This window comes from Halichoerus grypus, chromosome 13, assembly GCF_964656455.1.
Source record: "Halichoerus grypus chromosome 13, mHalGry1.hap1.1, whole genome shotgun sequence".
Classification (NCBI taxonomy): domain Eukaryota; kingdom Metazoa; phylum Chordata; class Mammalia; order Carnivora; family Phocidae; genus Halichoerus; species Halichoerus grypus.
This window is the reverse complement of record NC_135724.1, coordinates 13,952,550-13,980,267: the sequence shown is the minus strand read 5'-3', so window position 1 is coordinate 13,980,267 and position 27,718 is coordinate 13,952,550. Positions and strand designations below refer to the sequence as shown.

The window sequence follows — 27,718 nt, the reverse complement described above, 5'->3', positions numbered from 1 at the left end:
TGGATCAAGGAGGACATATAACAATGATGAAAAGTCAATTCATCAAGAAGACATAATAATCTGAGATGTTTATGTCTCTAATCTGAGCTTCAAAAACAAGTGGGGGGGGAGGGTTGAGAACCGAAAGGAAAAAATAAACCCAGTTATTGTAAATTTCCAGTTTTCTCAGAACAAGTAGACAGAAAATGACATTTCAAACAATTTGACCTAATTGATATTTAAAACCCACTTCACCCAACAACGGTGGAAGATCATATAGAATATTCACTAGGATACACCATGCACTGGGCCAAAAGTAAGGCAAGTAGATAGTTCTGGCACTCAAGAAATTCAAAACAGAACCTTCTGTTGACACCGGACAAGTATTTTCACTCAAAAAGTTATCGAAAGGAGCGGGTGTGCGTGCGACCAGCATCGGCCTAGAATGTGAGGGAAGATACTCTCCCAAGCAAGGAATAGCAAGTGACGAGAGCAACAGGTGCAGTGCCCCGGACACTGGCTACTTCCATCCCTGGAAAGGGACGCGTCAAGGCCGGAGACAGGGCGGCGGCGGGCAGCCTGGAGCAAGATCCTGGAGGAGAGGCAAGAAAAACTGGCTGCTGGCCGGGAAACTTTGAAGGAGGATCGTATGAAGCGTGCTGGGCGGTATACTGTGGTGACCTTTGCACGGTAGTCCACGAAATCCCCAACGAAGATCCTCTTCTGGCTAATTCCCGGGCGGCGGGGCATCCACCCTCGCTCGGGCGGCGGGGCCGGCCAGGGCTGAGCGCGCGGGCTCCAGCGGCCGCCGGCGGGCGGGCTAGGCCGCCACTGCCCGCCCTCCCGGGGAAGCCGGCGCCGGAGGTCTGGGCGCAGACTGGTCGGTGCCCGCGCACGTGGAAGACACCGCAGGTCGGGCAACCCCGTCTGCCCACTGCGGCGTGCAACATGAAGAGCCAAGGCTTGGAAGCTCCGGGCTCACTCACGCGCCCGCTGCCGCAGAGGATGCGGACGGCGGGGCGGCGCACCCTCAGATCGCCCCCGGCCACCCTCACCTCCCCGTGGCCCGGGTCCGCCCGCAAACCCGAGGAACGGAAGGGGCGCGCCCCGCGCTCGGGCACCACCTGGCGGGCGCGGCCCGGGCGGGCGGGAGGGGGCGCCGCGCGGGCGGGCGGGGACAGGTGGAGGGGCGGGGCGGGGCGGGGCCGCGCGCGGCGGCGGGGCGGGGCGGGCCGACCGGGAGGTCCCAGACAGCCGCGCAGCCCGGGCCGCAGAGGCCGCAGAGCGCGGCGCCCGCCCGCCCACCGCGCCATGGCTCCGCGCGCCCGGCGGCGCTGCCCGCTGCCCGCGCTGCTCACGATCTGCGCGCTGCTCGGCCCGCTGCAGGTAAGGAGGCCGCCCGGCCGCTCCCGCTCCCCGCGCACCCGTGCCCGCGCGCGACGCCTCCTCGGGAGCTGGGGGGGTCCCGGGCGCGGGGGCAGCGAGACGTCCTGGGACGTCCCGGGACCTGGCCGAGAAGCAGGAGACGGCGGAAAGGGGTTCCGCGGCTTGGACGGTGGAGGGACGGGAAGGGCGAGTGGAGGGGTGTCGGGGCGCAGAACCCGGAGTCGCGGGGCCCCAGCCCCCGGACACGGGCTTCCAAAAGTCCACTTCGTGGCAGGCTTTGGGGGCAGTTATTCGAGTTCCCACGCAGAGTAGCTGCCGTGCCGACGCGGCCCGTGTCCGCCTGCGAACGGAATAAGCGAGGGGGAAACTCGGAGCCGCAGACGTGCCCACATTAGCTAAGCGCTCCTAACACCACCGCTCCTTCCAGGCCATTTTGAGTCCGTCGGGAGCGCTAGGCCCTTCCCTCTACCTGGCTTCGCACCCTCTCCCCACCTCAGTTTCGTTGGTCACCTGAAGACGAGAGAGCAAGGCTCGTCGCCTCACCGGGATGTCTAGAGCGCGCAGTGAAACCGAATTTGGCAGTTTCTGCGGGAAAGCTGACATAAGATTTCCTTTTTATGCCCCCCCGCCCGCATTCTGTTTTTTCTGTCTCGTCCTCCCCTCCGACTCTCCCCACTGACAGCTTAAGGTCCCCAGGTCTCAATGCCCATAGAATCACTTGTCCTTGGAAACACTTTGATGACCTTAGGACAGAATACTGTTCGCAGTTGGAGAAACCAAGGCCCATGGGGTGCTGCAGGCGGGGGGCCGGGGCGTGGGGGGAGCCCGAAACTGAGCCCCGCTGTGCGCGAGCTCGGCCCGGGCTGGGGCTGGGATGGCAGGCATGCCCAGCGGCGCGGGGCTCGTCCTCGCTGCTGCCAGCCCTGCTGGGGCTCCCCAGCCCGGGATGCACCTGGGGCTCCCCACGGGGGCCGTCCGCCCTTTGCCTCGGGAGGGCGAGGCTTCAGCGTGCCCGAAGATGAACATCCTCTCAGATCCTTGTTGCCGCCTGGTTTGCTCAGACAGAAATTTCTTTACCGCATCACTCAGCACAGCTGCCAATAAATAAAGCTGGTTCCTGATTTCCTGAGCTCCTGGAGGAGAGCTGTAGTGCAGCAAGCCCAGCGCCGCAAGCACTGTAAAAACCTCGTATGCTTGGAAGTTCCTCAGAGGGAAGAGTGAATGGTGGTGGTTTTCATGGTTTCGGCAGTTTCAGATTTCCCTTCTGTTACAGTTGGCTGGGGCTGTTGTTGACAGGGGCTCCGCAGAATGGCCCAGAACCCCGTGAAGACGGGGGAGGCACTTGTTGTAGAGCTGTGTTTGGGGTGAGAGATGGGCCGGCGGTGGCGGGGGGGTCGGGGGGGGGAACCTGGCTTGGGATTTAAAGTCTTGACAAAAATAATAGGAATATGCTGTAGGCTGGAGCAGAAAACTCTCGTGAAGGTTCATTCTATTCCGCTCCTATGGGGATGGGTCTCTTAGAATGGCGGAGGGAAAAGAAGGCGGAAAAACCTAATGGAATTTTTCATTTTAAGCACGTCAGGTGTTGCTTAATGAAGTGCTCGACAGGTTGGACAGGGTGCTACCTTATTTGAACTAAAGGACCAGGGTGCCCGGGAACGGTTAGCTACCTGAGAAAAACCTACCCACTCTGCAGTTCCAAAAAAGCATCTCACGCTGCTCTTGCAAAAACTACATACATACATCTGTTCATTCGACGCAGTAGGTTCTAATATGAACAGCAGATGCTATGAAAACAAATTTATTTTTTTTGGAGATAGCTTTCAGCAAGTGCTATTTCCCCTCCCTTTCCCTTTTGGCCACTCGAATTAGGTGCAGTTTTGAGTTATACCTAAACAGGAAACCAATGATATTACGACAGTTCTAATCAAATGATAGAAGTCTGTGCCCAGTCCAACCAGTGGAAATCCATTAATTCTGAAAGGCGGGGCTGGGTGTTGGAACAGTGGCAGTATTACCCCCAGATGGTAACGTGGTATGTTCAGCTGTGGCATGTGGTTCTCTGAGTGTTTCATTGCTTCTTTGGCCAACCGATTCGTTCGTTCAAAAAAAAAGGAATGGCATTGACAATCCACTGGTGTTAGTTATCACACCCTGGGCAAGGCTTGAAGAGCGGCTTAGTGAGAGGCAGGGCGTGTTGGTTTTGTAAAATCGCTGGCAAAGCCGGCTTCTAGAAAGTGCTTTGTCTACAAGTATTGTATTTTGTTTCATTGACATTCTGGTAGATACATGGAAACGTCCCTGGAAGGCTGAAAGTTTTGCCTTTTAAAACGTTCCTGTGATTAGATCTCTGCTCGTATCTGGGAGGGAATTTGTTTTCAGTGTTTGCCCACCGATAAAAACATTTTATGATTTTATGTTAATAGTTCTGCTGTTTATTCCCAGGAAGAAAATAGAGAAGCTCACTGTTTTCCTTAAGGTCACTGACTGGAAGTAGCCGTGTTTGTCCCCAGTTATCTACGACCTAAGGGCAGATTGATTCAGACCTAGGCCAACAAAGATTTATGGCCTGCGACACCCACACCGTGCTAGTGAGAAACAGGACGAAGACAACTGCGTTCACGGGCCACTGTCTAGTCAGAGGACTAGACAGGTGAACCTGTAATAATAATAAGGCAGCACGTGATGACGGAAGTGCAGAGTGGGGGCGGAGGGAAGGAGGGAAAGAGTGCAGCTAGAGCAATTAGGGTGGATGTCTGGAGGAAGGGGTTTTTTTCTGAAGTGGTCTTTGCAGCACAGATGGGAAATCAAGGGTCAAAGAGGGATTGATGCCAAGAAGCTGTTGGGGAAGGAAAGCTCTCTAGTCGAGAGGGTGGTGTGAGTGGTTCAGGCCTAAAGGAATCTTGAAAAAACAAACCAAAACAACCCACGTTGGTTTTGTTTTTTTTTAATGACTTTACAGATAGTACAAAGCACTTAATTCAGGAAAACCCACAACAGACAAGTCATTAAACATTTACAGTTTTTGAAATAGCTCTTGTATGGCCCTTGCTGAGGTGGTAAGGTAGACTGATCAGACAGATAAGCCAGAGGGCCCTGGAAAAGCCTGTGGGGAGACCCCACGGAGGAAATCCCCTAGAGTGGAGCTCCAGGCTGTAGGATAGGCACCTGCTTGCTGTCTTCCTGCCCCCTCCCATCCTAGAGAGAAGACTCGGCTATATGTTAATACTTTGTTTGGAGAACCACAGACATGTAGATCAGTGGTCTTTTAGTCCATTCTGTTGATAACAAGTATTTCAAATGCCTCGCCTGTTACTTCCTTCCCACTACTCCCCCCGCCCCCAAAATGACAAATCTGTAATATAAACACATTCTCTGTGTTGATAAGGAAATATGAGCTTGCTTTTTCAGTTATCTACCAGAAATTCTTACACCAGGAAAACTGAAACAATAAAGGTGTATCTTTGAAGGTCAGTAAATCAGTGTTTTATGAGGCCATGAAAAGGGGAGTTCCAGACCAGGGCCTCCTTTGCAGAGAGTGTTGTGTTAAGAAGGCGCTGCGTGAACTTTATATGCCATGTCAGTATTAAAATTTCCCTCATTGTATTTTCCTATTTTTGAAGTACAGGGGAAAACAATATTAGTGTTTTTCCCACACGGTGTGTCCTGGTGTGTCCAATGGATTAGGAATGTTGTCTAGGCCATTTTTGTTTTGTCTTGGTTTGGTTTGGTTTTTGGTTTTTGTTTGTTTGTTTGTTTTGGTTTTTTGCTGGTACGGCTCTCTAGGTGATTCACTCCCAAGGGCACCTACCTGCCTGGCCAGGTGGCCTCCCTAGACAACCAGTGGCCTGTCTGCTATCTCCCTGCAGCATCCTGACCCCAGTCCACAGGGAAGCACCCCTGACTGAGCCTAAGGCAACCTGGCCTCACCTCCAGGCATCCAGAGCTGGCCTGGGGAGCATTCTGCCCAGCAGGTGATTCTCCCTCGGAGCACCACACCGTTATGTTCTCCACCTGGTTGGTAGGAAGTCATTCCCTTTCTCTTTGTGTTTCCCTCTGCTTGCAATGAGTGGGCTTCCCATAGGATCCACCTCTAGAAACTCATTTCATTCTTTCTGCCCCCAAAACACTGAGCCTGAAGAAACCAAGATGGAGACAGGGGGCTTCAGCAAAACAAAAGACTTGGTCCATCTAAAGTTCTTAGTGAGCTTTTGAGGTTGAGCCCCGCGTGGGCGGCGAGTGAGATTAAGCACAGCCCCATATCTCTGTCCTCATTCTGAGAGACAAGCTCAGTCTGTTTCCTGCAGCAAGACCGACCTGCCCGTGCGCCCCTGGCAGGCTTCCCCTCTGTCTCCGAAGTCAAGGGCTGCCGGGTGCTGCCGTGAGAAACGGCAGAACCCCCCCGCCCCCCCGTCATTCTTTATGGATGTGTGCTGATCACTTGATATCTGTATTTGCTGTGTGGGCCCCTCCTCTTTCAGCCTTTGATGTCTGCGGGCTGCCACATTCAGGACAGGGAACCCAAGAGTGAGAAATAACACTGAATCTGTGTTCATTTATTTCAACGAAGTGAGCACCTACTACGGCATGTGGGACACTCTGCAACAGGCTGGGGAGACAGAGACCAGGGACATAGCCCGCCCCCCCTTCTCCAGTAGGCACACAGCTAGACCCGCACCCAGAGGATTAGAGGAGACCTGTTTACTGAGAGCCTTTTCCATGTGTGGTGGGCACCCAGGACAGAGTGCTTTAACCTGCCTGAAAGAATATCTCCTTCTTCCTTACCATCCAGTCGTGTACGTCTGAAGCTCAGAAGGAGGGACAAGAGGGCAGCGTTTGGTCTGGGGGGCCAAGGGTGGCTGGTGCCAGGAGACATGACAGTGCAGTGTTTTCAGGGAACTCTAAAAAGGACAGCACTCCTGGACTCCCAAAGGCATGTGGGAGAGGGAGGGAGAGCGAGCCAGCACTCCAGGGCCTTATATGCAAGCAAAAGAGTTCAGATTTTATCTCGTTGCATTGTGCGCTGGGGAGGGTCATGATCAGATTTGCGCGTTACGGGGAAGGGTGTCCGGAGGTGGGTCCAGGGGGCAGTAAGGAGGCCACTGCCCTGGTTTGGGGGAAGAGCTAGTAAAGGCTTGAATCAGGTCGGTGTAGTGGCAAAAGAAAGGAGAAGCCAAGTGCAGGAGTGATTTCGGAGCCAGCCGAGCTGTGCTAGGCGCCCACAATACAGGGGCAAAGGATGTGGTTGGACCAATTACTTAAAAAGAAAAAAAGATGTGATAGATGTCAGAGTAAAATAGCTGACCATTTGAATTTTGTTTCTCACAGCATTTAAGGAGATTTCTGTCTCAGGTTCAAGTAAAGAAGGATTTTTTTTTTTTCCCTAAACCAGCAATAAAGGAGGATGAATTTTAGGCCATTGAATCCCAGCTGCTTTGGATTATTTTACTGTAAGGCAGAGACAAAAATTCTTCACACCCCAGCAAGGTAAACAAGCTAAGAGCCCCAAGGCCCTGGGATCCATGGAAATTTGTGTGCTCTGGAATTTAGAGCCATTTCCTGACCTAAAGGTGTCTTTGAATCAGAAGTTCAGGATGTAGGCAACATCAAAACTCTCAAACTCAGGACTAAAGAGAGATAAGCAGCCAGGGATCCCAGAGGGTCCATCATTAAAGCAGGTGTGACCTGACCCTCAGTTTTCCTGCACTGGCCTTAAATATGTCACCTGCCCCTGAATAGAAGCAGTGTTTACCTTGGAACTATGGCTCAGCAAACCCCTTTCGCTCACACGAAACACATTTTCCCAGTGGATTGCTAGCGCCACAGAGGAGCGTTCCCTTTCTCTCTGCCCAGTTCCCTTCCGCCTCCCCCGCCACCCACCCACCCCAAAAAAAAAATCTAGCTGAGCAGGTGACACAGAGGCCCGTCTGGCACCAGCATGGTCAGAAAGCTGCCAGGTTTCAAAGTGGAAGGAAGAACTGACTGCAAAAACTATCCTTCCAGTTTATCAGAGTAATAATAACTTATTACATTTCCTGTTCACTGTTGAGAGTGCAAGAGCCACTTCCTCCCACCACCAGAAATTTGAAGACTTTCCATTAAAAATGAGGAAGAAAAACTCTCTAGCTTTTCGTGAATGTGATGGTTAAACCTGGCAAGTGGGAAGAGAGGACTGCGGTGTTGCATAAATCCTACTAGCCCCACAGGGTTGGCACATGTGGGTTCTCATGACACCCCCCCCCAGAGGGAAAACCAACCACTTCCCTAAGGTATTGATTTAAAAAAAAAAAATATGTTACTCTTTGTAATGCAGTTAGCAGCAAACTTAACAGTGTGTATCCTTAAGTAACACAAACAGCTGCCAAACCCATATCCAGTTAGAAGAAACCTGTAAAGAGCCCTTCCCTCCTCTCAACTTTGTACCCAAGATACAAAAGCAACATCACATTTAAAACTTTCACGGTTGAGAATCTGTTCCATTTTAGAGGAGAGTAGAGATTATTCACATCCGCCTTTGCTAATCCAGTTCACTGTTAATAATTCCCGATATCAGGAACTTCCCTATAGCAGACCTAAATCAGATATGTCACAATTTGACCCCATTTCCTCAAATTTGTTCTTACAGAGGGGTAAAGATCAGTTGGTCAATGTTCTTTATTTTAATGTTTCCATTGTTGAAGATTGTTACCCACAACTTCCCTCTGCCCAGAGTTATTCATTCTGGTTCCTTTAACCTATCTGTCAGCTTTTTTTCCTTTGAATCCAGTGGATCCTGATTTTGTACTTAGTGGCAAAACCCCACAAACACACAAACAAAAGTCCAGAAGACCCCATGGAAAATGCCAGACGCCTGCCACCCTGCCCGTGACCCGGAAGGCTCCCCATCTAGGAGGGCAGACAAGACTGGACAGTCTGCACTCCTTGCAGTTACGAGGGTCTAAAGCCCCACAAAAGAGGAACACGCAAGATGGCCAGAAGCACGGGGTGGGGCAGATGCACGGGAGCAGGTAGTTCGTGACCTGGTCCTGGAGGGTGGGGGTGTTTCTGAGGGCAGGCAGCAGGGGAAGGGGCAGAGCACACAGGGGAAAACTGAGTCCAGTCCTGATGTCTGGAGTCCAGGGCTGGCCAGAGAGACCAGGAAAAGATCAGGCCGGCTTGGCAGAGGAGGGGGCGTGAGCTGGTTAGTCGTGAAGAGCTGTGTGAACAAACCTCAGGAGCTGGGACTCTACCCTGTGGAGAGTGTGGTCCCTGGACCCAGCATCCACCCTACCTGGGAGCTTTTAGAAATGCACATTCCTGGGCCGTACCCCATGTCTACCGAATCAGAACCTCTGGAGGCAGGGCCCAGCAATCCAGTTTAACAGTCTCTCCGGGGGATTCCGATGCACCAGTAAGCTTGAGAACCACTGCTGGAAACCCTGGGATTCCCTAAAAAGGTTTTGAGCTCAGCTCTAAGTTAATAGTATAGGATCGGTTATATTAAAAACACCTGCCATTTGTTGAATCCCCCTCCCCCCACCATGTGCCAGGATGTGCTTGGTGCTTTACATGGATTCTCTCTAATCCTCACTCCACTTTTAGCAGGAGGGAGAGGTTGCACAGCTCATAAGTGGTCCAGCTGGAACTCCTCCCAAGCGTCCCCTCCAGTGACATGGCCTTACCCCGCTCAGGGAAGGTGCTCATGCAGTCGACTGCATGACCCGGTGGGGATGGGAACAAGACCCTCCAGGCGTGCTAGGACAGAAGCAAGCTTTTTAGTGTTTCTGGAAATACCATAACCAGGATCCAGGGTGCACACTCGTGAGGGTTTTCTTTGGTTAACTGTTGTTATGCAAAAAGAAAAATGCTGTGACTTTAAGGCCAGCCAAGTTTAAAGCGGCACCCCGAACACCCAGCACAGCGTCCGTCCGTCCGTCTGTCCGTGGGCCAGTTGATCCCTGACTCAGGAGGAAAAGAAATGTGACATATTGAATCACCTCGGCCACTTCCTGACGCAGAGGCATCTCTGACTCCTCTGTGCTCCCCCCACCGGGAGTACACCGGACCGTCGCTCTGCTCCTGCCAGGACAGGTCACCGTCCTGTGTGTGTCCCCCTCCTGCCACCTGCCCGGCTCTGTGCTGAATGAGGTGGGCTGGAGGGGAGACAGGCTGAATGTAGCTCTATTATCTCTTTAAAGGTTCTGTATGTCTTAGCATTACTATAATTACAGTGAATCTGGGGACTCCTCTCTTGGCCCAAATGACCTGACTCCAATTTTGACGTCTCTACCATGGCATGCATCTAAATCCTTCCTATTAATGACAGCTGTTTTTCAGTGCCGTAAAAGTCTCTGCCCTAAGCAGTAGGAGAAAAGTTCCAAACAGAAAGACAGTCAGAACATACACAGCCCCTGGTCACCATTAGGTCTTGAGCTTTCCCTTGGAGTGAGAGAGGGAGCCTCCAGTGGGGTTTGTATTACCATGCACAGTAGCAAGAAACCTAGACACGGACCCCAAACCTCTGACAAGGGAGTGTCAGATACAGGGGCAATTAAATTCGGCGCTGGGGGGGGGGGGCACAACTGGAATCTCTGTCTTAAACTTTAACTCATTAATTTCTAATGGTTACGAGGTTTTAAATTTTTTTAATGAAATCATAAAACATTGCCCCCTTCCGATGAGCTCAGGTTTTCCATGGCCCAATTGGGGTCCCTGTGACCAGGCCATCAAGATCCGATTTATGCGTAAAATTACAAATGAGCAAAGGACCAGAATGTACAGCTGACTGGTTGTCATCTTAATTGTGCAGAGTGAGCCTCACAGGCCAGGGAGTGCAGGGGGCATGAGCACCTGGCCGCTGTGCCTGGACAGGGAATGTAGAGTGACCTCATGAAAGGGCGAGAGGCCCCGCATTCCCGGGCCGGAGTGCCGGGCATGAGGCTAGGCCGGCTGCGTTGTGTGCTGGTTCGGCAGACCTGTGTTCTGTCCTGATTAGAAAAGAGAATTTGAGCCCAGGAAGAGATTTTTATTTTTTTTTTTATTTTTTTATTTTTTTATTTTTTTAAGATTTATTTATTTGAGAGAGAATGAGAGAGCACATGAGAGGGGGGAGGGTCAGAGGGAGAAGCAGACTCCCTGCCGAGCAGGGAGCCCGATGCGGGACTCGATCCAGGGACTCCAGGATCATGACCTGAGCCGAAGGCAGTCGCTTAACCAACTGAGCCACCCAGGCGCCCTAGGAAGAGATTTTTAATCTTGATTTTGGAACCCCCTTCCCCCAGGGTAGCTCTAATTTTGCCCAAAATTGGTGGAACTCTTCCAAGCCCATGTTTGGGAGTTCGAGTTTGATCCAGAACTAGTAGGAAATGATTATGTCTTCTATAAAGGGAAGTTAGGAGATCCCAGTGGCCCTTCAGGAAGAATTATTCGTCACTTTAACAAGAATCTGAGCCTTTGCTACATGCCTTCGCTACATCACTAACCGTCTGAGCAGGTCACTCCGTCTCTTTGTGAGGATGCCGGAAGTCAAAGAAAGGAAAAGCCTCCAGCATGGTGCCTCACGCACAGTAGGTGTTTTGTAAGGGCCAATTCTTCCTTCACTCCCCCTCAAGGTAAATGGTGTCTGCATCCAGCAATGGGAGAGGTGGTTCTCAACATCCTTATGTAGATGGAGATGACTGTGTGGTGTTTGGGGATATGAGAAAGTTCTGGATCTTGGTCTTTGACGTAATCTCTGACCTTGCCACACGGAGACCAGCCACAGCTGCACCCGGGAGCCTGTTAGAAATGCAGAATCTCAGGGCCTGCCCTGGACCTACTGAATCAGAATCTGCACTTTCATCAGATTTCCAGGTGATTCTATGCACATTTGAGAGCACTGGACTTCATTCTGAGGGCCAGGGACCATCTAGTTCCTTCTCTGGCCACGTTGGGGGATAGTGGTCTTATTAGCTTGGTGCATCTCCAGAATGAAGGCAGGGCCTAGAATGAACCTTGGGCTTCAGCAGACCAGCACGCTCTTGGAAGCACAGGGGTCATTGACTTTAACTACAGGAAAGAAGAGAAAAGTAGCTCTCATCTCAAACGAATACAAGTTTAAAAAAAATCAGGAATGGCAAGAGAAAGAAAGAGACAGAGAGAGAGAGAAAGGAAGAAAAGAAAAAGAAAAGGGAAAGAAAAGCTGGGCACTGGGAGAATAAAGCGGCATTCACTGGAGCCTCTTGGGTGATAATATAAAGACAAGTCAAAGCCATCCTAATTACTGTGTTTAGGAAACAAAGGGTCCTTGCACTTTCCTTTCAAGTAGCGAACTTGTTTCCCTCTTTATCTGTCTGGAAGACAAAGACACTTGAAATTGAAGTTTTGAAATGCAAGGTTGTTTCTTCATTTTCCCTTGGGCCATATGTTTTCTTTTCAAGGAACAGAGATAATGACTGTATTGTGAGGAAAGTAAGGAAGAGGGTTGAGCAAAAATCAATAGAGCTTTGATGCGCCCCTTCCGAGTGAGTGCAGTGCTCCTGGTTTTCCTTAAGGAGCACACCTGGAACCCAGGTGGTTCAGGGGACGAGGCTGATGGGGCCACACGGCACCTTCCAAGATAGCTGATGAAGTCAGTTGTTGAATGCTTGCTGAGTCAAAATGGCCAATATGTCAAGACATCGAATAGGCCATAAGTTACTCTACGTTTTTGAGGTGTTTTTTTTCATCACACCTGAACTAAGTCAGATTTTTTTTTTCTGTGCATAATATTTAATCCTAAAAAATCTTACAGCAAAATGGTTAAGATAGTAAATTCTTGGGGCACCGGGGTGGCGCAGTTGGTTAAGCATCTGACTCTTGATTTCAGCTCAGGGTGGTGGAATCGAGTTCCGCAGGGGGCTCCAACCTCAGCGGGGAGTCTTCTTGAGATTCTCTCTCCCTCTCCCTCTGCCCCTCCCACTTGTGTGCACTGTCTCTCTCTCTCAAATAAAAATAAATCTTTAATGACAAAAATAGTAAATTTTACATTATGTGCATCTTATCACAATTAAAATTTTTAAAAAAATTTCCACCTCTTATGGCAGATGTTGTAATTCCTGCCTGGTAATGAAAATAGTATGAAGTGCTAATTATTTAAACCTTGATGGTGTCAGTCGCTGTCGGATGAGAGCCTACGGTCAGTGCCACACAGTCCGGGCGCTGCGGGGGTGTATTACCTCGAGATCTGGGTGATTATGTAATGAGTTGTGTGACTTCCTATACCACCCCCCCCACCCCCCCACTGCACCAGTCACAGGGGCCTTCCTGCTCTTCCTGATCAAGCCCTGCACACTCTTGGACTTCTGCAAACGTTCCTTATGGCCACGGGCAATACTCCTCCTCCTGACACTCGCTGTGAACTTGGCTTGTTCCCTCCCTTCATCCAGGTCTCCACTGAATGTCATCTGACCCCAGGTTCCCCTCCTGAGCTCATCACATCACCTCACCCGGTTTTATTTCTTTCATCATAGTCATTACAACCAGATTGCATTTATTTTTATCTTTTTTATTTTTTTTAAAATTTTATTTATTTTTTGACAGAGAGAGAGACAGCGAGAGAGGGAACATAAGCGGGGGGAGTGGGAGAGGGAGAAGCAGGCTCCCCGCTGAGCAGGGAGCCCGATGCGCGGCTCGATCCCAGGACCCTGGGATCTGACCTGAGCCTAAGGCAGACGCTCAACGACTGAGCCATCCAGGCACCCCCAGATGGCATTTTATTGTCAGTCTTCTCCTGTGGACTATAAGCAAGGACACTCTCTTTCTCCCCGGGGCTCCCACTGCACCCTCCTCTGTCTCCCTCCACCTGCCCAAGCACCAGCCTTCACTTCTCCCTGCTCTGTCTGCGCCCCTCACCCCTGCCCTCCGGGATTTGTGCACCTCCCTCTATGATTGCTTCCCAGTCCTGGAGCTGGGGAAGATGTAGCCCAGGCCCTGCTCTCTCTCCTTCCCTGCCCATGACCAGGGAGGGCCAAATCCAGGGACTTAGCGGGACTTGGATCTTTCCAGTACATGGACCAGCTCTTGTGCGGTCATGTGGGTCTCTATTACAGTTGTCTGTCTGTCTGTGCCTGTGTCCGGTGCTAAACACTTTGAGAGGCCAGGGATGGGCTAATTTCTTTAGTCCTGCACCCAGCCAACCCTTTGCCCAAGTATGTGAGGGCTCAGTAAAGATGGCTTTGAAAGTCTGCCGATAGCCAAGCTTTTAAAGAGATAGATGCTCTCTTCTGGGGACGGCGTCCATAGGCATTCAGAATGGTCCAGCATTTGACCTACCGTCGTAGGCTGTCCTATAAAACAGCCTCTAACAAAACTAGGCTGTCCTGAACCCCTGGTAATAGAATCGTTTACCTTTATACCAAGAAGGTTGGGAAAGCACCAAAATCTGCACGTGGCGTGTGCCCAGGCCGACTTTGAGGAGTTCGTGCTGTGAGACCTAAAGTCCTTATGAGGCTGTCCAAAACGAAAAAACACGTCAGCAGGGCCTATGGTGGTTCCGTGTGTGCTAAGTGTGTTCGTGACAGGATCAAGCATGCTTTCCTTATCGAGGAGCAGAAAATCGTTGTGAAAGTGTTGAAGGCCCAAGCACAGAGTCAGAAAGCTAAATAAAAAAATGAAGCTTTTCGCTGTGAATTGTGCAAGACTGTTGACTCTCAGACCTGTACCTCTGAAACAAATAATGCAATATATGTTAAGAAAGAAAAAAAGAAGAAGAAGAATGTAGCAGGAGGGGAAGAATGAAGGGGGGGAAATCGGAGGGGGAGAAGAACCATGAGAGACAATGGACTCTGAAAAACAAACTGAGGGTTCTAGAGGGGAGGGGGTTGGGAGGATGGGTTAGCCTGGTGATGGGTATTGAGGAGGGCACGTTCTGCATGGAGCACTGGGTGTTATGCACAAACAATGAATCATGGAACACTATATCTAAAACTAATGATGTAATGTATGGGGATTAACATAACAATAAAAAAGAAGCTTTTTAGAGTAATAAAAAAAATCAGAAGGCTTGATCTGTTATTGCTGTTGTAAAAAAAGTAAATAAATAAAGAGATAGATGCTATCTATTATTAAACCCTAGACTAGAGCAGAATGTGTCTTCTGGTCATAAGCACAGCAAATGACAGGCAAAGGAATGACTGGCCTTACTCTTATTTGCACAGTAAGTAAATGAATCACAACCCCTTTATGGAGTGTGGTCTCTATGTGGGGAGGGGGTTGATTCATATTTATGATTTTCAGTGAGACCAGTAGGAGTTGACCAGCTGTGATGAATGCCCTTCAAGTCTGAGTTTTACATCCTCTTTGTCACTGGAAACATATTCATAAAATGCATTTTAGAATGTTCCAGATGCTTTAAAGATTTTATTTATTTGAGAGAGAGAGCAAGAGCGGGATGGGGGTTGGGAGGACAGAGGGAGAGGGAGAAGCAGACTCCCTGCTGAGCAGAGAGCCTGTCACAGGGCTCAATCCCAGGACCCTGAGATCATGACCTGACCTGAAGGCAGATGCTTAACCGACTGAGCCACCCACCTGTTCCAGATCCTTTTTTTTAAAGATTTTATTTATTTATTTGACACAGAGAGAGACACAAGCAGGGGGGAGCGGCAGGCAGAGGGAGAGGGAGAAGCAGACTCCCCGCCAAACAGGGAGCCCGATGTGGGGCTCCATCCCAGAACCCCAGAATCATCACGACCCAAGCCGAAGGCAGACGCTTAACTGACTGAGTCACCCAGGTGCCCCATTCCAGATCCTTTAATAGCAGGTCAATTAGCAGAGTATCTGTGACCATCATAATGTCCTTCACAATCTCTCAAACAAACTAGACACATCTTTTCATGTTAATCAGAGAATACTTGAGCCTCACTTTTCGCAGATTTTTTTTTCAAGAGTTGTGTGTAAACTATATTTCTGTGAAATGAATTATATTTTGAACATTCAGGGAGTTTTCTGTTTAGACACTCTGTATCTCTGTATCCACTTCCATTATGACTTGGGCCACGTACCTGGCTGGTTTAAGGGCGTCTCCAAGTTTTTAATGTGTCCCATAGCTCAATGTCCCCCAGGTGAGGGGAGTATGCTAGGTGATCTGTTGGGGTGTATGGGGGATTCCCCAAAAGCTGCCCCTTCTGTTTGTGCCTTTCTAACATACTGTCTCCATAAGTGCCTATGTAATGTTCTGAAGTGTGGAATGTGAAGCTTTGGTTTGTACAAAAGGAAAATGAGTCTGATACTCTGTAAATCTCTAAGCTTGAAATTCTGTCAAGTTTATTTAAAATGTAAATGTGTAGAAGGGCATTTGGTCATAACTCAGTTATGTCCTAGTTAACAGAAATCACTGACAGATATAATCTAGCAGCCGCTTTATCAGCAGACACCCTGAGTAAACTGTTTCTGCCCTCACCCAAGTGTGGCCTGTGTCACAGACTGAACCCCCAGACAGAAAACCACTGAAATGAGTCTGACCACTTGTCACGATTTCAGTCCTATGAGAAAGCACTTCTTTATGTGCTTTAAAAAAAATAAACCTCTTTGATTAACAACATTTTTTTCAGGGCGCCTGGGTGGCTCAGTTGGTTAAGCGTCTACCTTCAGCTCAGGTCATGATCCTGGAGTCCTGGGATTGAGTCCCGCGTTGGGCTCCCTGCTCAGCAGAGAGTCTGACTCTCCCTCTCCATCTGCCTCTCCCCCTGCTCATGCTCTCTCTCATGCTCTCTCTCTCTCCCAAATAAATAAATAAAATCTTAAAAACACCACAACAACATTTTTTTCCAGTCACCCAGATGAAATACTGTGCCATCACCTTTACTGGTCATAGGTAGGTTACAGGTAAACAGGGATGGTGCACTCAGTGAGACTGCGGGCCTTCAGAATTTTCTTGCGGTTCCCCACCCTCTCTTCTCCACCCTCTTCCCCCCTTCTGGTGACAGTCTTCCCTTTACCCCCTCAGGGAATGATCTGATATAAGTAATGGATGCTTACTAATCCTGCTTGGGTGTGCACAGAATTCCCCGCCCCCCATCACTGACCACTGGCCAGGGGTCTACCACTGTGCTGAGTGAATAAATCGGTTATCTCACTTCATTCTGCCACCAGTTACTAGAGAGGTCTTCAGCTTCAACGTGAGGAAGCAGAGCCTTAATTTTTCTGAGTATTGCTGCCTCATTTACACGGATTATCACATCTGATCCTCACTGCAGTGGGAGGCGTGCAATGATTAGCCCCATTTTACAGGTGAGAAGACTAAGGCTTAGAATTGCCCTCCCCCTTGCCCTCAAATTGTAGAAATGTAGACAGTTTTATTAAAGCAATGTCAAGCATTCTACTATCCCAGCCACATGGGAAGCTCAGTTCTGAGCACTGGGTGGAAGAATCCTGTCCTGGGGCCCAGTGTCCTAACCAGTGGTGCTGCCTGGCCAGGCCCTTCCTCCCGGTCCCGTGCTCCCCTCTTCCTGTGTTTCCTGGCCCCTCCCTCTGTTCTGCTGAATTCCTACATGCTGGCACGTCAGACTTTATTTTAGTTAGTATTTCATTTTTCTTTTTTTCTGTAGAAACCTGTCTTATCGGACCTCTGGCTACAAATGACACCTGTGTCATTTCCACTTCTAGTTATGAACTTTTAACCAAGAAGCATGAGGGTAGGATGCTTTCTTTTAATCAACAGACGTATAACTGTGCCATGATCGAGAACAGATAAAGTAGAGTACGGCATCTGGAAACTTCTGGAGGAGAGGAACTAAGAAAGGACCAAGACCCCAAGGTTCCTCAGAACATCTTGAGGTGAAGGGTTTTGCACACTAATTGAGACGTCTGTGAGGGGAGAAACTCAGAGCTCTCTGGCCTGTCTTCGCAGTCGGCTAAGAGAAAAAGTCGCTCAAGGAAACCCTCGAGGAGCAACCGCATCTGCTAGGTTGCTCTGCTCTGTTCAATCATCTTTATCACCGTTATCTTTTGTTTGTTGCTTGTTTGTTTCTAGAAACAAAGTCTTCAGAGACAGTTTCCTGGCGTGAGACCGTGCTAATAAACCAGTTCTCTTGGTGTTCTGGGGGACACAGGTCCCTTGTACTTTGTATTCAGTGGTGACTTTCTTTAAAGATGCTTTTTCTCAAGGGCAGCAGGACTATTAAGTGAGGTGTTAGTTTCACATTTCATAGTTTCTCTCTTAACAAAAACCACATCTTTCAATTCTGCAACATTCAGAAATTTGATACCATCTTTACTTAAATTACAGCCAAATTTCTCAAATATAGTCACGGATGATATTTTATAGAATAAAATCTATGGAAAATCCCTCATTTGTTTTTCTGGGTTGGGTTCTTTTTCCCCTTGATCTAACAGAAGGGGCCAAGCTTCTTTCTGCTTTGTTAGATGTCAGCATGAATTTTCAGTAGGGCCAGAAAGTAATTTTAGTGTTCATGATGACTTTCACTACAATTGGGTTGCTTAACAGCACAAAATATAAATATTTAAGTCAACCTTCCCTACAGGATCTAAATATAGACCCACTGGTCTCTGTCGCTCCACTGACAGAGAGGTCATGTTTCCTAGGCTTCGGGTTTTTTCAGAATTAGACCCCACATGGCTTTGCATTGGGAAATAAATCCATGTAGCTTTATAAAGAGAAACTTGATTTATCATTTATTATCTTGCCCCTGCCTCCCAAAGCCTTGCACCGGCTGTGGACGTGCTTGTTCAAGACGAGTTTGTTGTCTGTCAAAATAAACAGCAGCCTGTATGCCTTGGAAAAAACATACACACGACACAAAACATACAAGAAAGTCAAGCAACAGAAGGCAAATGAATTAAGTATATCGTCTTGCCATTTTAACTCCTTTTTTTAGGACTTTCCAAGGAATTTATGCGGGTGGGTGGGCAACGTAAAGACTATTTGCTATAAACAGACTCTAGTGTTCCTTATTAATTCAGGGGAAGTCTATTAGAAAACAAAGGTTGGTTGACATAAACTCTGTGGGCCAGACCTCATTTTAGTAGGTTATAAGAACTGTAGTAGGACCCTGTCGATACATGGCTGTTTGTTTGTTTTTTTAAGATTTTACTTATTTATTTGATATAGAGAGAGGGAACACAAGCAGGGGGAGTGGGAGAGGGAGAAGCAGGCTTCCCACTGAGCAGGGAGCCCGACATGGGGCTCGATCCCAGGACCCTGAGATCATGATCTGAGCCGAAGGCAGACGCTTAACGACTGAGCCACCCAGGCGGCCCCATGGCTGTTTTTTTGGCTTTTTCCCCTGCTAAGACTTATAAGAACCATTGTATTCCCCAAACACAAGTGCTACAAACAGACCTGACCCCCAGGCTGGCCTCCAGAGCAGTTGTTTTGTAGAATAGTTTCCCCAGTGGATCATAGGTCAGTTCTCCCCTACACCTGCCCAGGGATGCACAAGGGAATGGTCGCACTGGTCCTACTAGAAGTGGTTGGGAGAAGGGCGGCAGGGAGACTTCCCCCAAAGCCTGTTGTTACTTTTGAATTTTGTGTCACGTTACTGTATTCTTTATTTAATAACTAGACATTTTCTTGTTTATTATTTGAGAGAGCGAGAGCGGCTGCGGGAGTGTGGGGGGGGGGGAGAAGGAAGAGGGAGGGAGAGGAAGAGAGAATCTCCAGCAGACTCAGTACTGAGTGTGGAGCTGGACATGGGCCTGGAACTCACGACCCCGAGATCACGACCCCGAGATCACGACCCTGAGATCATGACCCGAGCCGAAACCAAGAGTCTGACGCTAAACCAACTGAGCCACCCAGGTGCCCCTAATAACTAGAAATTTAAAAAGTCGTTCCGCTTTATTTAATGAAAACAGCGTCGGTTCAAAAGCTCTATTGTTTTAGAAGGAAACAAGTCATTCTTTTTTTTTTTTTTTTTTTTAAGATTTTATTTATTTGACAGAGAGAGACACAGCAAGAGAGGGAACACAAGCAGGGGGAGTGGGAGAGGGAGAAGCAGGCTTCCCGCCGAGCAGGGAGCCCGATGCGGGGCTCGATCCCAGGACCCTGGGATCATGACCTGAGCCGAAGGCAGACGCTTAACGACTGAGCCACCCAGGCGCCCCGGAAACAAGTCATTCTTAAAGGAGAACTGGGGAAAAAAAGATTAGATAACTAAATGGTTGTGTATCTCAATTCAGTTACCAAAGGCCTTTTGCTCTTGCATCTTGAGCAAAAAAGGAGACTGTAGGTGGGCTAAGAAATCACCCCACTGACTGCAGCCTTAGGCTAAATTCCCCTAGTCCCTATTCCCCTATTCTGTAGCACTGGAGCAGGAACAGCTTTTTATCAAATTACTGCCTTACTACCATTGCTATCAGTAATAACAGCCACCACCTCTCAACCATTGAGAGCTTGGTCTTGGAGGGTGGAGTTAGGCCCCAATTCTGAGCAATTGGAAGGGAAGGCTTGAGGACCAGCAGGGACTCCAGGGGCCTGGTGAGATGGTAGACATCAGGACCAAAATCTGTAGGCAAAAGGAGGGATGGAACTGGGAGGGGCTAGTGGGCATCCATTCATTCACCCAAACATGGCATTCAAAGGATGTACCTGGCAAGGCATCCAGGCGGAAGGAGATTGGCATACAGGAGCTCCAGTGCATAAAGGAGATCTAGCGCAGGCTAACTGGAAACCAAGCCCTAGCAGGCAGGACTCGGGGACTTGGAAGCTGGGAGGCAGGCAGGTAGAGCCAGTCTGGCCGGCAGCACCTTGAGACAAGTCCCCAGGGGACCAGCAGAAACAAGACAGGCCAGCAAATCAGAGATCTGGATTTCCTAATCGTTCAAACACAGGTACTGCGATTCAGAGAGCAGCCTGGAGCCTGTTCCTGGGAGTGGAGCGCGGGATCGGAGTGAGACCAGCACAAGGCAGCCGCCGCAGGTCTGGGGAGCTGCAGAGTCCTCTCGTACGAGGGTGCAGCCCGGAGCTGCATCTCTGCAAGTGGAGGGAAAGTTAGTTGGTAGAGAGAACTAGGAAGGAAGAGGAAAAAGGACAAAGGCATGGCTTGCCTTCTCCTGAAGGTACAGGCATTCTAAAGAGAATTTTCCAGATTCTTTTTATTTACCCCCAAACACATTTCCTTTAATGTAGCCTTTTAAGTTGTAGATGCATTGCCATTTTGAAGGTTTGAAGGCATACTGCAAAGTATATAATGTGCCTAAAGAACAAAATAACATTCTGTTTGAGTTGTACCTCAAATTAGATTAATACCTTAATTTTCTGCCTCACCATTGCAGATTTTCCAGTAGCAAAATTGGTGCTGCTTCTTAAAAGATCTGTAATCCTATAGCTCTGTCAAGTAGATATCTCGATTTGGGGTTGATAAAAATGTTCTAGAATTATATAGCAATGGTGGTTGCACGGCCCTCTGAATATACTGAAAACCACTGACATGTACCCTCTCAAAGGGTGAATTTTATGTGAGTTATATGTTCATTTTTAAAAAAGAAGACATGTCCAGGTATAGAGTCACAGTAAGCTTAGGAGAGAGAGATGAGTTCTAAGGAACAGTCTGTGAAACTCTGTTTAGGAGCTGCTGAGCCATCTGGTCACCTCTGGAATCAGTAGACTTCCCCCTGTTTGCCAGGAGGTGTAAAACAATGGGTTGAGTGGATCACGGCCACACTCCTAAACGGGTAAACAAATTGTCCACCTGTTCATGTCAGATGGTGCTCAACAGGAACCAGGATTTGGAGCCCAGGACATAGCCAGAAGCCTGACAGCGTGCTAAGCAGCCAGCCGCTACATGGGGTAGCCCTCTTACCAAATTCCCCTAAAAAGAACCTCTCTGTGTGTAACATAAAGCCTGTGCTTATCTTACAGAGACTGTTGCAACTTCCGTATGGGTCAGAAGAAATTGATAACCTTTATCATCTGAAATGAGACCCAACTACGTATTTCTCTTGTTTGCCTTTGTCATCAACGTGGCAGGAGCGTTCACTTATCATTAGGCTCAGAGGAACCCGATCTGTTCAAATTTGCATTGACCACATTCAGCTTTACCATTTTGCTTCTGCTCATCTTTCTTCCACGTGCATCCGTTACCATCCTAGACGCAGACAAGGGGTGCCTACAGAGAAGCGGATTCCTGTAAAAACAAAAAGAGAAAGAGAAGAGGAAGGAGGGGTGATTTCTGTTGGGTCATTCTTGCTAGTTTCCACTGGCCTCACTGTTCTTGTCCTTCAGCCCTCGTCCTGCAGTGAAGGCATGGAGAGCATCCAATTCGCAATATCCCGTGTCCACGGGGAGTGTCGGCCCGACCTGGTCCAAAGACAACCTTCCTGACACAGCTGGCTCCAGGAACACATTTGACCTTCTCATTGACCTCAGTGTAACTGTCCCTGCCCCATCCCCCCCATCCCCACCCCGTAAGCCCTTTGCCTGGCCAGGATGGGGTCAGAGAGGTCCACGCTGGCTGTGTCCCTCACACCCCACTCAACTAGCCTAGGGTTTTTGGGGTGTGGTGCTCTCTTAATAAAATTTCCTCCTGTAACTGAGGTATTTTAGGATGCATGGCTTCTTCTAAGCTCTGTTATTTCTACACCTTCAATCCCGTATGCCAATGAAGCCCTCTGTGAGCGCTGTGTTGTCTCCCACCACTCTGCTGATGGGCCTCTGTTGCCACCCCCATCCCACATGCCGTTGCAGGCCCCAGTGCCTCTGTTTGAATTGTTCACACGGTCTTAAGCAGTCTTCCCTGCCCCTCCCCCACCTTCCCCCTGCCAGTTCCTTTTCCCTCTTCTGGCTGATTTCTCTTTATCCTGCAGACTGAGCTCACTTGTCACATCCCTTAGGACACACTCCCTGACCTTCTCCAGCTGAGGTAGGGGCCCATCTGCCCCTGCGGGGGGGCGGGGGGGTGGGGAGGGTAGTAAACCCCCTGGTGTGTGTAAGCCCCTTGAGGGCAAGGTTTGTAACTCTGGATCCCTGAGACCCAGCAGGGAACTTCATCCTTCAGCAGCATTTGATGTCTGTTCAGCCAGGCCCAGCTGGTCGGCGAGTCGCACTGCTCAGTGTCCAGCGTGACCGCCTGTCAACAGGACTGTTGTTGTTTCTCTCATCTGAGAAAGCTGATGCAGAGAAGAGCTTTTCTGTGGCAAAGTGATAAGAATCTCTGAGTGACTGCAGGGGACTTGGCTTTTTGTTTTGTTTTGTTTTACATAGACGGGCAGATTTGGAAATTATATTGTACTAGAATCATACAGAAATGAAACAGGCTCAAAAAGCTTAAGCAGCTTGTCGGGGGGAGGGTTCCCCTCAGCCAGCAGGCGGTGAGGACTCCCTCAGCCAGGACTCTGAGCTCCAACCCTGCAGGGTTCCTATGAAATCTTGCTGTCCCACTTTAAAAAATCCGATGCATGTTTAAATTTTAAAAGGTAGGGGCGCCTGGGTGGCTCAGTTGGTTAAGCAACTGCCTTCAGCTCAGGTCATGATCCTGGAGTCCTAGGATTGAGTCCCACATCGGGCTCCCTGCTCAGTGGGGAGTCTGCTTCTCCCTCTGACCCTCTCCCCTCTCGTGTTCTCTCTCACTCTCTCTCTCTCAAATAAATAAATAAAATCTTTAAAAAAAATAAATTTTAAAAGGTAAGCAGTATTAAACACTTTTTAAAAATCAGAGAAAGTGTGTAAGACCAAATTTGACATCCCTGGTATATAATACATATATGAAGGGTCCTCCTTGTGTTCTACAATTTTGTGACCAAAGTAGATGAGCATTTGTCCACTGTGTGACCATAATCCATCATATTACCATGAGCATAACCAGAATATTTTTTTAAAGACTTATTTATTTATTTTAGAGAGGAAGAGAGAGGGAGAGCATGAGCTAGGGGAGGGGCAGAGGGAGAGGGAGAGAATCCCCAAGCAGACTTCCCACTGAGTGCAGAGCAGTATGCCGGGCTCGATCCCAGGACCCTGAGATCATGACCTGAGCCGAAACCAAGAGTCAGACACTTAACTGACTGAGCCACCCAGGTGCCCCATAACCAGAATATTTTTAAATGCTTTAATGGATTTTTAAGCCAGTATCAGTTGGCTTTATACATTCTTAGTGGGGAATGGGCTAGTGTAGGAAAGTGACATTTTGGGGGGAGGTAATATCACACAGAGCAGTTTCAGGACTGTTTATGGTATTTTCTTATGCTTTTCAGAAATGGAATTCAGTGATTCACTTTTTATTTTATCCAGAAGGGACTTGTGCAAAATCTCTACCTGATGTCAATTTTCTCTTCAGGTAACTTTTCAGATCACCCCTCCGTGTACCCGTGAGAGGCATTATGAGCATTTCGGACGATGCTGTAATAAATGTGAACCAGGTTTGTATTTCTGAGCCACCTTTCCTTGTTCCTCAAAAGTGGGTGGGGCTCTCATTTATTTATTTTTTTAATCCAAGGAATAATTTCAATCCTGCCAGATTAAAAAAAAAAGAAATTGCGTAGACTTTCTATGGTGGTGGCAGGTAGTAATGTGTGTCACCCTGAAGATAAAAAACTTTCAATAGATAAAAATCACTTAAAAGCAGTTGCAGAAACTAGTACTTAATGTATGCTGGAATACAGTTTTCCAAAATACTATTTCTTGAGAAAGCAAGGTTTTAAAAAAAAACAAAAACCATATTTTAGCACTTTGCAATTCAAACTTTTGACATATAAAATGCAATTTAAAAGTATTTTACAGAAAAAATTCTGGGGGGAATAACCATACTGGAGTTTTTGCTGCTGCAAATTGCCTAAACCCTATTATACCTTCTCACATACCTGTTGAGAGGCAGGTGGACTGGTTACCTCATCCTATCTGCATTGCCAGAATGTAGCCGAGGATTTCTACAGCCTCAGTGAAAGTCCGCAGGTTCCTCACTCACTCATTGTTCTAGAAACGGTGGTTACATTACATCAAGATCCTTTAGATATTCAAGCTATAAATATTTCTCAGATGTGCAGAACCAAGACCGGTGATTTTTGTGAGCGTGCAGGTGTGTGTGTGTGTGTGTGTGTGTGTGTGTGTGGTACTCTGGTCCTTCTGTTAACCGAGGGCCCACAGTAGATGTAGGACAAAAGAAGTTTACACTCCAAATTGAAGTAGAGGGGATATTGAAGATGGGAGGGAAGGGGTAAAATGAAATTCTTGCCGCTCAAGTTTTTTCGGCACGTTTGAAAACCATCATCCTTTTCCTTGGTCAGCGGAGGTGTGGGGTGGGAAGGATGATCTTTTACTGAGATGAACTAAAAGGTGGCCTTGACCATAGACACAGCAAGTCTAGGAGACGTTATTTTAATTAAAAAAAAAAGATTTTATGTATTTATTTGACCAAGAGTGCACAAGCAGGGGGAGGGGCAGAGGGAGAAGGAGAAGCAGACTCCCCGCTGAGCAGAGAGCCCAACATGGGGCTCGATCCCAGAACCCTGGGATCATGACTTGAGCCGTAGGCAGACGCTTAACTGACTGAGCCACCCAGGCGCCCCTAGGAGAGGTTATTTTAGCCAGCTGGGAGACCTGAGGAGCCCATCACTGATATATGGCCTCATCCCGTGTATCATACTGTGTGAGGGGACTTCCTGGGGTCACAGTCATTTAAATGGTCCAGTAGATTGCTGTATTTTTGTTGTTCTGTTGTTATTTTGGGGGTTATTTTTCATTGCTGCATTTTTTTTTCTTCTAATTGAAGGAAAGTACATGTCTTCTAAATGCACTACTACCTCGGAAAGTGTATGCTTGCCCTGTGGCCCAGATGAATACTTAGACACCTGGAATGAAGAAGATAAGTGCTTGCTGCATAAAGTTTGTGACACAGGTAAGTCAGTCATGCCAGTGGGGAGTGTGGATAAGTGCTATTTTTAGATACAGTAGTGCTATCTCTTTTGGGGGGGAATAGGAAGAAGTTTTCGACCTCGGACCCCCAGAGGTAAGTGCTTCAGATCCCAAAAGCATTGTGTTAACATTCTTCATTTAGAACTTTCGTCCTGGAATACAATTGTGTCTCAGTTTAATCATGGAACATACATGTTACAGTTGACAAAATCTTGCCACAATGTTTCTGTGTGTGTTGTGTTATTTAATTTCCACAGAAACCCTGCCAGGTAGCCACAGTTATCCCATTTTAGAAAAGGAAGAAATGGAGACCAGGAGAGGTTGGGTGACTTTTCCAAGGTTAACAAATGTGAAGCAGGATTCAAAGCAGATCTTACTCTCAAGTCTTTCTCCTGAACCATAAATGTCTTACTAACTCTACAGTTTGATCTTATCAGACTGCTACAGTTTTGTTTTGTTTTTTTTTTTTTTTGGACTCAAAAAATTTTTCCCAAATTATAGTTTAATTGTAGGAATCAGAATCAAAATATGTCCCTTAACCTAGAGGTTCCTTTCCCTCTCTCTTTCTTTCTTTTTTTTTTTTTTTTCCATTTAATCTCTCTGTTGGAGAAACCATGTTGTTAATCCTGTGGATTACAGGAATCCTGTGGATTACAGGAATCCTGTGGGTCACAGTCTGATTTCTGTTGGTTGCATTCCCTTGGTGTCATTTAACATATTTTTCTGTCTCCTATATTTCCTATAAGTGGTTGTTGGATCTAGAAGGCCGATCAGAACCTGGTTTGTATTATTTATTTATTTATTTATTTTTTTGCAAAACCAGAATTGGCATAATGTAGTTATGTCAGGGGTCGTATAGAAGCTGTTTATCTCTCTTCTTGTGATATGAACTGGTGTTGACCATCATGGCCTAGATCCACTTTCATGAGGAGCTGTAGAAAGGTGACCTTCTATCATTCCTTCTTCATGAATGGCTGGAATGCTTTATGAAGAGAAGCTTCCCTCGGCAACTATCCCTTACCCTGAAGTACAGTATATACGGGAGAGGCAGAATGAATGCTTGTAGCTTTATTTGCAACTTTTCAAAATCATGACTTGATCTCCATGCTTTCTCCAAAGGATTTATATAAAAATGATAAACTCAGCCATTCAGACATATTTGAGGTGTTTTACTCTATTGCAGTTCCTAGGTTATGGGTCCTCAGATTGTCTCACCTCTTCCAGGTTACCCCCCTCTCCCCGCCCCAGTCTTTGATATGACCCCAGGTGACCTTAAGAGCTCTCCTTGCTTCCAGGTTCATCTTGGACATTCCCTGCCTCAAACCTCAAATCAGCCATTTCTTTAAGAATTCCTGATTGCTTCCAGTGGAACATCTTATTTAGCGACCTCAGTCTGGGTGCTAGGGAGGTTTGTTGCTACCGGATTGATCCTTGTTCATAGGTTCTCTGCAGTGGACAGAACTAGGAGTTAAGTATTTTTTTTTAAACATCATGATTTTCTAGTGGGCAAGAGATAGCTGGCAGATTATGGCCGCAGATGGTAACATGGAAACTCCACTGAGCAGAAGCATCTGATCAAGTCTTTTTTCTTTCCCGCTGCTTAGTAATGACTTTGACTCACTGCTGCCCCTTGGAAATAAAGATTCATTCTGTCTACTGCCAAAGTTGATTAAAGCCCCAAACCTGGTACATTAAGATATTTAAAAATATGTCACAATTGTTCATCACCACACAGACTTGCATTCACTCGTAATTGAGTGGGGTCGTTGAACTAGAATTTTCCAAGAGAGTGACCCTTGTCCATGTCTGTTGTGTGCATTATGCACGTTTATGCAGATTGGCCTCAGTGCTGCACAAATGACCCTCAGAGAGTGGCACACGGGAGGGACACAGGAAGATTTCTCCAGGTTCGCCATGCTCTGGTCTGAAAAGAATGGAAATAGGAAACATACCCTCCCTGCTGGCGGTAACTTGAGACAGCGGAAGGAGACAGGGTTCTGGTCTGCCTGTTTATTTTTCCCCTGGACCTCTGTCCTAGTCCATTCAGGCTCCTATAACAGAATAGCACAGACCGAGTGGCTTAAACAACAAACATTTATTTCTCACGGTTCTGGAGGCTGGAAGTGGGAGACAGGGTACCGGCATGGTTGGGTTCATGGTGAGAGCCCTCTTTAGGATTTCAAGACACTATTTTCTTGCTGTGTCTCCACATCGTGAAGAACAGAGAGGGAGGAAGCAGGCTCTCCTCTGTTTCTTTTATAAAGGCACGAATCCCAACCTCATGGCCTGATCACCTCCCAAAGGCTGCACCTTCTAGTACCATCTCACATTGGGGGTTAGGATTTCAACATGAATTCTGAGAGGACACAAACATCAGTCCATAACAAACTCCTATAAGGACTCAGGAGTATAAGTCCATGGGTTATTGGGACAATCCAGGTGACATGGGGGTCCTATAGGGGTAGAAGTTCTGTTTCAAATAATATTACTGTGTTTCATCGTGTGTGTGTGTGTGTGCATGCGCACGCGCGCAGATTGATTCTTGTTATTCAT

The 27,718-nt window shown here is 47.9% G+C and overlaps 1 protein-coding gene and 1 pseudogene across 1 annotated transcript in view; both read left to right on the top strand.

Annotated features, from left to right (window-relative positions):
* The first annotated feature begins 1,264 nt into the window (after positions 1-1,264).
* The window catches only part of TNFRSF11A (TNF receptor superfamily member 11a), a 51,269-nt gene continuing 24,815 nt past the window's right edge, over positions 1,265-27,718 (top strand). The window contains exons 1-3 of the mRNA XM_036109037.2: positions 1,265-1,365; positions 23,592-23,673; positions 25,023-25,148. Of these exons, the coding sequence (XP_035964930.1) occupies positions 1,291-1,365; positions 23,592-23,673; positions 25,023-25,148 (283 nt within the window). The 5' untranslated portion in view covers positions 1,265-1,290. The remainder of the gene's footprint in view (positions 1,366-23,591; positions 23,674-25,022; positions 25,149-27,718) is intronic.
* LOC118546334 (large ribosomal subunit protein eL34 pseudogene) lies at positions 13,595-14,111 on the top strand (annotated as a pseudogene).